The 12547-nt window shown below is 38.9% G+C and overlaps 1 protein-coding gene across 1 annotated transcript in view; it reads right to left on the bottom strand.

The window, feature by feature from the left end:
• GLP1R (glucagon like peptide 1 receptor) overlaps positions 1 to 12547 on the bottom strand; it is a gene marked incomplete at its 5' end in the record, with an annotated part of 114460 nt that overhangs the window by 8110 nt on the left and 93803 nt on the right. Inside the window, one exon of the mRNA XM_083349632.1 lies at positions 142 to 211. Coding sequence (XP_083205758.1) covers positions 142 to 211 — 70 coding nt within the window. The remainder of the gene's footprint in view (positions 1 to 141; positions 212 to 12547) is intronic.

Here is a 12547-nt window from a genome sequence, read left to right as displayed (position 1 = left end):
TTAGGGGAAAGAAAACAATTAATGAAGCTCCTATAAAATTATTTTACTAATGAAGAGACAGCTACACTGCCAGCATTTTTATCCCTTTACACATGCTGCCCATAATCCATGTTACTACTGCAAGTATTTCCTATCACTTACCCCAATAGCAACCATAATAGGCAGCCTGATGATCAGCCAGTAGTTCATGTTCAGATTCTTATTCCAACAGCTGGAATAATAAAAAATGGGACAAGGATCAGTGCAAGGAGATAATAATGTAATTATCCCACATTTCTGCTCCAAACATAGAAAAGCATAATAGTTGCTACTTAATGCAGATACATAGCACAGATGAATCTTAGAAACAATTTCAATTAATCTAGCTCATTGATGCAAAATGGGTGCTCTCAAGCTCTCTGTTAGATGTTAACAACTAACAGTAATTAATACAAGTGGTGGCGCAGTGGTTAGAATGCAGTACTACAGGCTACTTCTGCTAACTGCCGGCTGCCAGCAGTTCGATTCTCACCGGCTCAAGGTTAACTCAGCCTTCCATCCTTCCAAGGTCGGTAAAATGAGGATGTTGAGGATAATATGCTGACTCTCTAAACTGCTTAGAGAGGGTTGCAAAGCACTGTGAAGCAGTATATAAGTCTATGTGCTATTGCTATTTCATTAGAAATTAGAAAACATGTTATAACAAGGGTCCCCAACCTATGGGCCTCAGCCTGGGACCGGGTTGCAGGCTTTTGGCCAGCAGGTTGCAGAAATGGCTAGCCAGTGCATGCATACGTGGGCACGCATTTCTGCCCCCACTCACGCTATGGCCTGCGGCCCCATTTGCACATGTGCGTGGGTGCAAACAGGGATGCTAGTGCGGGGCGGGTGTCCATGGCCTGTTTGCGCATGCATGAATGGGGCTGCTAGCTGCCACAGGGGCTGTGCAGTCATTCACGCATGCACATGCATCAGCACATGTGCAACTGGGGACACTAGTGCCGCGCCAGTGTGCGTACGTGCACCAATTTTGAAACTGATCTGCTTCCCTCTGATCTGCGAGCCTGGAAAGGTTGGGGACCTCTGGGTTATAAGGCAGAGTAGACAGTCACATTTCTATCCTCAAAATAAAAGATATACCAAATGTTTAGGGTTTTGATTGATCATGGGGAAAAAAGTGTTTTGGTTTGCAGAAAATTTTGTTCTTGCAGCTGGCAGGACAACTGTCTGATCTGTTCAGACTTTCAGAGAAACCCTGTTCAAACCAATTTGAGTGTGCACATACATACATTCCTGCAAAGTTATATTTTCAACAGATCCTTCTTTGGACATTTTTCCTCCTTAAACAATTCCTTTCAGTTTATCTATCAAATCACTTCAAAGCAATGGCTTTGAGAAAAGCATTTATAATTGACTGTATTATCATGAAGAGATTGAACATTATTCAAAGACAAACAATATATACAATTACAATTTATAGTATAGAGGTATAACATTTACTATTTTGTGATTTAGGGTTAAATTGCCTCCTATAAAAGTGGGAGACTTTTTCATTCTTACTTCAATTATATCCCTAATTATCTTGTCCTTTATAAAACCCTGTAATGAACATAAGTCAATCTTGAGATTCTCAATATACATGGCAAATGCTTGCTTATACAACAGTTTGGTCATGTATCATTTACACATCATTGTAGATGATAGGTATAGAAGAGGTAGGAATGGATGCTGTTATCTCACTGTGCATTTATACATCATTCACAAGGCACTACTTGTTTAATTCTGCAGACATGGATGTGAAGTTAAAAATAATATCCTGAAAGCAAGATGGAGAAAAATGGAGACATACTTTTATTTCAGAAATCTAGCTGTCTAATGGACCCACTATTAGAGGTGCTTTAGTGTCACACATACTGAATATTTACTTAAGCTAGTTGAATTTCAGTGATATTTTGGGCAATAAAGTACAGGAACAATGTAATTAATAAATAATATTTCTCTGAGGTGTGATTTTTTTTAACAGAATTTCACTTTAGGTATATAAGTTAACTAAAAAAAAAACAACCCTGTAGGTAATAACATTGGATGTTGGATAAATAAGCATGCTGACAAAAAGGTTTGTATTTTCTTAAACGTTTGTGGTTTCAGTATACTAGAACAATCTTAGAGTTTCTAGCATAATGGAAGAAATTAAGTAGTGGAACTCTCCAGTGTGCTAACTGGTTTCTTAGGGCCTGCTAAAGATTTAGCTGCTTTTAAATGTATGTTGTGATTCAGGGTCAGCCTGTGGGTTCGGCAGTTGGGTTGGATGACTCAGATGAGGGGGAGGAGGGGGGTGTTGAAGAACTTGCTGATGATGGCTTTGAGGCTCCGCAGAGCCCCCAGCCAGGCCCCTCCTACTTGGTGGAGACCCAGCTGTGTGAGCCTGATAGTGTGGATGAAGATGACCCACAGCTGGCCCTGTTCAAGGACGCCCGACGCAGGAGGCAGTCAAGTAGGAGCAAGCAGAGGAAGGCTGTGGGACTTCTCGGAAGGAGGCAAAGAGAGGCCACGCCCTGAACTCTTTATAAAGGGAATGTTTGGGGGAGGGCTGGTTTGCTGAAAGCAACCGCTCCGATAGTGTTTCAAAGCTCCGGTATCTTGTTTCATGTTTTGTTTGTTTTTGTAATAAATTTGGCAGACGTATTCCAGCCTTTTGCCGTCTGTAAAGGGGTTGCCTTTTCTGCAAGGCCGGTAGCAGGCTGGTACAGAACAATGTATACAAATGTGCAATCCTACACATTTCCTACCTATAGGTAGTTCTCAACTTACAGCCATTGATTTAGTGACCATTCAAAGTTACAACGGCACTGAACAAGTGACTTATGACTGTTTTTCATACTTATGCCCGTTGTGGCATTTGGACACTTTGCAATTGGCATATATTTTTGATGGTTGCAGAATCCTGGGGTCATGTGATTACCTTTTGAGACCTTCTGACAAGCAAAGTCAATAGGGAATCCAGATCCACTTAACTGTGTTATTAACTAAACAACTGCATTAATTCACATAGCAATAAAGGAATAAAGTGGGACTGTCTTTTTTTAGCAATGGAAATTTTGGTCTCAATTGTGGCCAAGGACTTACTGTATTACAATACAATTAAAATGCCAGAAAAATAAGTGTTTGAAAAGGGCAAATAACTAAACTCAAAGCCTTTGATTCTTTTTAAAGCTTATGTCCAAGTTTAAAATATACCAGCCAACAGGTAGCAATCAAAAGTGTGTACTTACTTTATTCATAGTGCAATGCAATCTTTTATTTAATTTCTTCTACCCCCAACTCCACCCCTCACCCTCAAAAGAGACACATACAATAGCAAAACACTATTGTAACTGGATCTGAAGTGATATTTGGCACTTGGAAGCAATTTTTTCACCAAGACAAACCAAACAAAAAGTCCATTAGTGAGTGACAACTAACTGCCTACCAATTTACTCAAACTGTCATTCACCACAAACAGCAAATTATACCACAATACAAAGCTGTACTTCTGCATTCAGTACTCGCTCTATCACTGGATTGTTGACTGAAAGCTTATTAGTACTCAGGATGATTTAAACTCTTTTGACTTGTGCTTGTTTCATGCTTGATATACCTCTTTACATCACCAGTCCCACTAGGGGATATTGACAAGTTGCAGGCACAATTCACATATATTTCCCCCACCTTTTGGGGGGTAGAGGGGAGGAATAACCTGATGTTTTCTAATCTTTCTGGAATATGAGGAAATGGATGTAATTAGTTGTACAATGTTTGTGTTCACATTTCTGTATAGATTTGGCACAATGTAACAAATAATGTATTAACCAATATTTGTAAATAAGACTCAGGAAAACATTAGATTCCCTTCCTTTCTTCCTTAAACCTACCCACAGCCACCAATTCTGCCCACTGCCTGGAGTTCGATCCTGACAGGGCTCAAGGTTGACTCAGCCTTCCATCCTTCCGAGGTTGGTAAAATGAGGACCCAGATTGTTGGGGGTAACATGCAAATAATGTTTATACTGTAAACCACACAGAGTGCTATAAAGTGCTATGGGGCAATGTGTAAGTCTAAATGCTATTGCTATTACTATCATTCCCATCTGAAAATTTGTAAATTTTCCAGAATAGATTTTTTACATAGGATTTAAAATTCCCTAGAACAAAACATTGAAAAAGGTGCTTTTTCAAAAGGGAACTGGTCTTTGTTTTTCCTTGAAGACGTTTCACCCTCATCAAAATAGAGCTGGAAGGGACCTTGGAGGCCTTCTAGTCCAACCCCCTGCTCAAGCAGGAGACCCTATACCATCTCAAACTAGTGGCTGTCCAGTCTCTTCTTAATGACCTCCAGTGATGAAGCACCCAAAACTTCTGAAGGCAAGCTGTTCCACTGGTTAATTTTCCTCACTGTTAGGAAGTTTCTCCTCAATTCCGGATTGCTTCTCCCCTTGATTACTTTCCATTCATTGTTTCTTGTGATTTGGAAAATAAGTTGATCTCCTCTTCTTTGTGGCAACCCCTCAAATACTGGACTACTGATATATCATGTCACCCCTAGTTTTTTTTCCTCTGGGCTAGACATACTCAAATCCTGCAACCATTCTTCATCACAAAGACATTTCTATAGGATCCAAATCAATATACAGAAGCCAACTGTAGCCTAGAATCCTTATAACTTCTCAAATAAGAATATTTCCCATGTCACTAAATGTCAAATAGAAAAGATGTGGTCTACATGTGAAGGTCCAATTAAACTGATTTATTGCTACTCACACCTATGCACAGGACTATTCTCAATTAATGGTTAGCACCTGCTTTGAGTTAAATAAGGGTCAACAGAATTCAAGGGAGGTTGCACTTAGTTTGCTTGTGGCTACATAGGGATTTTAGGCTGACCCCCCTTTTAACTTTGCCCCCAGGTTCTGCCACTCCTTCTCCTACATTAAATTAATCCCATCATGCTGAAATTAATTTTTGAAATAGGGAAGGTTGCATACTGGTTCATAATTGTCAAACACCTATGGATATTCAGAAAAGCTCTTAAGGAAAGGAAATACTCCTGCTTCCTTTAAGGTTGTTGGCCACTCTCTTTCATGAGCATTTGGAGAACACTTTAAGGAACAAATGCACTTCTTGAAACTTCCTATTCCTGTGCTGAAAATATCATGCCAAATGGCTGCTGACATATGATACATAGCTCAAAGTCTGATCTTTGTTTAAAACTATTGATTTTCACTTCCACGCACAAGGAGAATTATCAGTTGCTGGGATCACTGCAGACTGAACATTATTTATTTTTCATTATCCTTCAAAGGCAAATGACAAGCTCATTTTATAACTTGGAATAATTTATTATACTTATGAAGACTATTATGACTTTTAGCAGCCATTTCTATCCTTTACAGAAAGGAAAGCCCCAAGTATATTTTACAATTTTACAAATACAGTATCTTTGTAAGATTTTAGGTAAATAGCCATACTCCTTGAGTTTCACTGATTTGATAATGTGTTTAACAGAAGTTGTAAGTCTTTTTAAAAATAACATAAAAGCCAAGCAATTGAATATATTAAACACTTCAAACACATTTTTAGACTGACAAATATCTGCTATGCTTTTAAGTCTTCTGGGTGCCTAGAAACAGAAAACTGAAAAATTACTGTAATCTGGGTTTTAGAGAAGAAATTCAGAAAACATTAGAAATATCTGAAAATTATGACACACACACAAATCTTGTATTAATATTAATAATAATAAAAACTGTACTTTCTGTACAGCTTACTCAGACAGTTGAAAGTGTAGGATTTCACAAAGGCTTTTAAATGAAACTTGTAGTTTCATCATTTACGCACAGAGCAACAGATGCAACAAGACTATTTCACATTTGCAACACCCCCAAAATCTAGAAGAATCTCTTTCTTACCCCTATATAAGAGAGCCACTTCATCATGGAACTCATTGGTGACTTTGAGTCAGTCATTCTCTCTCAACCCAACTGCTTCCCGGGAATGTTGTTGTAGACATTAGGTAAACACTCATAACGTGTTAGCATTTTTCATTTTTTATAAAATAAGTTTATGAAATAGAAACCAGACTTTAAATTTATTGCCATTTATTCCCTCCTAACTTTTCATTTGAGAATCTGTCCAGAAGAAATCTGTATTTTCATGATTATTTCCTCAAATACATTTTATATTCAAATTTCCATTTTTGCAGTTTTGCAAATATAGGTGTGTGTATATAATTTATATACATTTATAAATAATTTTATAAATTATAAATTTCTAAATTATAATGTATATAATTGTAATTATTTATATATATAATTTTACTAATGTATGCATTTCTATATGAACCACATACTTTGTTTATACCATGCTACTGCAATATAGGGGAAAAAAGTAAAATAAAAGGTGCACCAATGTATTTTACAGGACTATTTCTAAATGGATTAACCTTTTGCTGGATCCAGTAAAGTGTAATAGTAAGTGAAACTTTTGTATGGATGCTGACTTGTCATCTAGCGTCCAGACAGAGCATGTAACTGTGCTAGTACATAAACATAAGAAAGTTTGGATTATACCTTAGGGTACTGTATTGCTCCCTGTGCCCTAAAATGTTTCAGTTTTTGCAGACTTGGCTTTATACATATTGATCTTACAAACATTCCTGCAAACCAATCAGGATCAGGTGAGCTTAACATGCATATTAACAGATCACAAGAATACTGCTAAAATCATTGCATTATTTTTCAGCCACATAAAAACTGAAATGTTGACCCAAGAAGGGAAACTTTTGATTAGAGAGAACGATTAAAACAAGAAGCACAAAAGGGAAGTGAACAATACTCAGCTGATACATATCAATTGGCCAGTGTGAAAATCTAATAGTAGGAATTTGTTCTACACACTTTCTTTAGAAGACCATATAGTAAATGTGACTAGGGGGGCCTTCGCCCAGGTTCACCTGGTGCGCCAGTTGCAGCCCTATCTAGACTGGGATGCCTTGCGTACGGTCACTCACACGCTCGTGACCTCTCGTTTGGACTACTGCAACGCTCTCTACATGGGGCTGCCCTTGAGGACTACTCGGAGGCTCCAACTGGTAAAGAATGCAGCCGCGAGAGTTGTGTTGGGAGTCTCCCGATACTCCCATGTTACACCCCTGCTCTGCAAGCTGCATTGGCTCCCAGTTGTCTTCCAGGTGAGATTCAAGGTGCTGGTAATGACCTACAAAGTCCTTCATGGCATGGGTCCAGAATACCTCAGGGAGCACCTGCGGCCGGCATCAACTTCCCTCCACCCAGTGCGCTCCCACAGAGAGGGCCTCCTCAGGGTGCCACCGGTCAAAGAATGTTGACTGGTGGCCCCCAGGGGGAGGGCGTTCTCTGTGGGCGCGCTGGATTTATGGAACCATCTTCCGGTTGAGCTCCGGATGGCGCCTGACCTTCGCTCCTTCTGGCGCGATCTAAAGACCTACCTGTTCGAACAAGCCGGCCTGGCCTGATGGGTGATGGGTTTGGGTTTTATTGTTTTTATGTATTTTAACTTATTGTTATAGTTTTTGGGCATCTTGTTTAATCTTTTTTAACTTTTGTATTCTTGTTTTTTAACATGTATTGCCCTGTTCACCGCCCTGAGTCCTTCGGGAGAAAGGCGGTATACAAATAAAATTATTATTATTATTATTATTATTATTATTATTATTATTATTATTATTATTATTATTATTATTATTATTATTATTCTATAAAATGAATGAATACACTATGGCTGAAAGGAGACCAGAATAACAGTACAGGTTTTGCTTCACCATAATCATTTCCAGTGGGCTCCAACTAAGTGAATACTAAAGTATACAGTCTGTTGCACTCTAGCTTCATTAAATGTTCTCATCATGTGTGAAATAAGTCTGCAGGAGCAACAAATTCTATTGTATCTAGTTCCAATATATCAAGTTGATATTGCTGAATAACAACAGGAATGTGATACTGTCTTTTTCATGCAAGCAGTGGTGTAGTCAGCAAAGCAGTGGAATTGCAAAAGAAGATACTATGTGCATTTTTTTCTTCACTTAATGAAGAAACCAATAATTTAACCAATAATTTATGGGTTAATATCTTAATCCCTCAATCAAAAGCAAAACCATATGATGTGGAGAATTACAGACATGGTCAGAGGTATTTCCTTTCTCTCTTCAGGTACACTCTTTATCAACAGGTGTTTTCTTGGCATGTATGCTAGTGTTGGGGAAGATACCTTTATATTTTCTCAAAACAAAAAAGCGATTAAGGGGAAAATGTACAGGTGAAACTCCAAAAATTAGAATATTGTGCAAAAGTTCATTTATTTCAGTAATGCAACTTAAAAGGGGAAACTAATATATGAGATAGACTCATTACATGCAAAGCAAAATAGCTCAAGCCATGATTTGTCATAATTGTGATGATTATGGCGTACAGCTCATGAAAACCCCAAATCCACAATCTCAGAAAATTAGAATATTACACACAATCAATAAAACAAGGAGTGTACATAAAACAATATCGGACCTCTGAAAAGTATAAGCATGCATATGTACTCAGTACTTGGTTTGGGCCCCTTTTGCAACAATTACTGCCTCAATGCGGCGTGGCATGGAAGCTATCAGCCTGTGGCACTGCTGAGGTGTTATGGAAGACCAGGATGCTTCAATAGCGACCTTCAGCTCTTCTGCATTGTTCGGTCTCATGTTTCTCATCTTTCTCTTGACAATGCCCCATAGATTCTCTATGGGGTTCAGGTTAGGCGAATTTGCTGACCAATCAAGCACAGTAATCCCATGGTCATTGAACCAGGTTTTGGTGCTTTTGGTAGTGTGGGCAGGTGCCAAGTCCTGCTGGAAAATGAAGTCAGCATCCCCATAAAGCTTGTCTGCGGAAGGAAGCATGAAGTGCTCCAAAATCTCCTGGTAGACGGCTGCGTTGACCCTGGACTTAATGAAGCACAGTGGACCAACACCAGCAGATGACATGGCTCCCCAAATCAACACAGACTGTGGAAACTTCACACTGGACTTCAAGCATCTTGCAGTGTGTGCCTCTCCATTTTTCCTCCAGACTCTGGGTCCTTGGTTTCCAAATGAGATGCAAAAGTTCCTCTCATCAGAAAAGAGGACTTTGGACCACTGAGCAACAGACCAGGTCTGTTTTTCTTTAGCCCAGGTAAGACGCTTCTGATGTTGTTTGTTGTTCAGGAGCGGCTTGACAAGAGGAATACGACATTTGAAGCCCATGTCCAGGATCCGTCTGTGTGTGGTGGCTCTTGATGCACTGACTCCAGCCTCAGTCCACTCTTTGTGAAAGTCCCCAACACTTTTTATTCTGGAACGACGATGTTGTGCTTTAATTATCTCTTGTAAGACTTCTATGGTCTGTGTAAGCAGATATAATTAACTTTAACAGGTCTCTCCAGAAAGTTTAAACTCGTAAAGTTTAAACCTTTTATATAGAAATACCTTTATTGCAATTCAGATGACGTTGTACAGTATTTCCAAGATATTCCCGAGGTGTCTCCAAGGTTAGAAGATGATAATGCTCCCAGGGTCTGCATATTGGGACGCCATGTTTTCTGCTAATGAAGCATGGCTCACTAGGGAAGAGGGAGGAGGAAGTCCATCCCAGAAAGGGGAGGGGAAAGGAAATACATCATATAGTAGGAGGGTCTGACTGCCCACATTGTGATTTCTCCACCCAGCCACGTGGTGGCAGCACACTCCCCGTCTGGTATTTCATAATACCACTATATAAATCCCATAACGGTACAGCACACTTTTGAATGGCTTTTTCCTGACAATCCTCTCCAAGCTGCGGTCATCCCTGCTGCTTGTGCACCTTTTCCTTCCACACTTTTCCCTTCCACATAGCTTTCTATTAATATGCTTTGATACAGCACTTTGGGAACATCCAACTTCTTTTGCAATTACCTTTTGAGGCTTTCCCTCCTTATGGAAAGTGTCAATGATGGTTTTCTGCACAACTGTCAGGTCAGCAGTCTTCCCCATGACTGTGATTCCTACTGAACAAGACTGAGAGACCCTTTAAAGGCTCAGGAACCCTTTGCAGGTGTTATGGCTTAATTAGCTGATTAGAGTGGGACACTTTGAGCCTAGAATATTGCACCTTTTCACAATATTCTAATTTACTGAGATTGTGGATTTGGGGTTTTCAGGAGCTGTAAGCCATAATCATCACAATTATGACAAATCACGGCTTGAACTATCTTGCTTTGCATGTAATGAGTCTATCTCATATATTAGTTTCCCCTTTTAAGTTGCATTACTGAAATAAATGAACTTTTGCACGATATTCTAATTTTTCGAGTTTCACCTGTATACATTCTCTAAATCAATGCCAAGGATGAACCTCTATGTAGATCATGCTTCTAGGACTGGATTATGCCAAACTAACTTTGGCATACATTTGTTATCTCTAGGGTTCAAATCAATTGAAGAGATGTAAGGAGTTCGTTTTATCAGTCTGCTTTTAATATTACATACCTTTTCTATTTACAATAAATGCTTTAAGCAAGTCAACTAATTCAGCATTTATTGACGCTGATCTGTTTACTTGCTGCCGTGGGACAATGCATAAGTTCAGGTTGTGCCTTGTTGTCAATTTTATATCCGATCAAATGTGTTACTGAATAGGTGTATTAAATCATTTATAACTAGTGAGTAAATGACAGCTAAATAAGAGAAAAATACAATACTTATTCAACACACACATCCTGAATTTCCCCCAAATTCATTCTAGTCATAAATGATAAAGCAAAGGCACAAAAATATATTTATCGTGTATGCATGTATAGCATAGCTTGTTTCATCAAGTGGACACCCACAGCTAAAAGAGTGTTGTATATTTTTATAAATAAGTTTTAGTAAATCAAATGAAAGAAAAAAATCAGCTCCCTACTGAGACTAGCACCTATTCTGCAGGACAACACTTTAAAACAATAACAATCTACTGTTGAAGCTTTTTGCAATCCACAGGAAGCATCGCTTATTACTACAGATGTGGGCAAACATACTTTATCAGACTAAAGACTTTACAGAATCAGATTAAAGGTTCACTGGTTCAGTTTCCACAGTGACCATTCACTAGTATGCGGGCAGGAATAAATTGAACAGAGGCTATGAGAATTGAGATTTAATCTAGACAAGGCAGAAGCAGTGATGGTCAATCAACCAACTGGGAAATAAAAATAAACTTGGAACAAAATGCAGTAGCGAGAATGCTTTAGTCTCCACTTTTGGGATCATTATTACTCCCCATCTATTTCATACCCACTGGCTTAATATTTATTTCCAAAGCCTGCCATACACTAAATAAATAAATATTTCCAAAGCCAATTCAATGTCAAGGTTACCTATAAACCCCTGATTAGTTTAGAAACAGGTTACTGGAAAGGGCGTCCCTCTGCATTATTTTTATGTTATTTATGTTATTTATTTTAATTCCATTTATATACCGCCCTTCTCCGAAGACTCAGGGCGGCTTACAAGCTTAGCAGTAGCCTTCATTCTATGTATATGCCTGCTTATTAGGGCTTTTCGGGGGGCCCAAGCGGCATTATTACAAAGTCAGCTTAATTGCCCCCAACAATCTGGGTCCTCATTTTACTTACCTCGGAAGGATGGAAGGCTGAGTCAACCTTGAGCCTGGTGGGATGCGAACCTGCACTAATTGCAGGCAGCTGGTGTTACTTAAGGAGGCATTAGCCCACTGCTCCACCAAGGCTCTTAGACTTGTCACTGGAGATTTATCATCATGGGAAAAGTGAAGCATTGTACCGATCAAAGAATGCTGATTGGTGACCCCCAGGGGGAAAGCGTTCTCTGTGGGCGCGCCAGACCTTTGGAACAGCTTACCGGTTGAGCTCCGGATGGCCCCCGACCTTCGCTCCTTCCGGCGCAATCTCAAAATTTTCTTTTTCGAACAAGCTGGCCTGGTCTGATGGGATGGGGTTGGGTTTTATAAATAGTTTTAATTGTAATATGTATTAATTTTAAGGGCATAATGTTTAATGGCTTTTTAATTTTTGTATAATATTTTTATTGTGTATTGCCCTGTTCACCGCCCTGAGTCCTTCGGGAGAAGGGCGGTATAGAAATCAAATTATTAAATTAAATTAAATTAAAATATTCTGGAATGGTTGATGTATGTAAACCATTGTGAGCGAATGCGGATTTTGCAGCATACAAATCAAAGCAATTCATGCAAATAAGTAAAAGTGTAAGTACGAAAAGTGAAGCTCAAAACAATTTATCTGAATGTCTGAATAACTTTGATAGGTGGGAGGACAGAAAAGTTAGCACTATTTTTTTTCACCAGGGTTTAACAGTTTTAACCAGGTTTTTTTTTAAAAAAAAAACAGTTACCAGTAAAGATGTATTTTAAATGGTAGTTTTATTAACCAAATTTGTGTTTTTGTGAACAGGCAGTCCTTGACTTATAACCATAATTGAGCCCAAATTTGTTGTTAAGTGAATTTTGGCCCATTTTATGAA

The sequence above is a fragment of the Vipera ursinii genome (genome assembly GCF_947247035.1).
Source record: "Vipera ursinii genome assembly, chromosome: 1".
NCBI classification, from domain to species: domain Eukaryota; kingdom Metazoa; phylum Chordata; class Lepidosauria; order Squamata; family Viperidae; genus Vipera; species Vipera ursinii.
The sequence above is the reverse complement of the archived record's forward strand: the minus strand, read 5'-3'. Positions and strand labels throughout refer to the sequence as shown.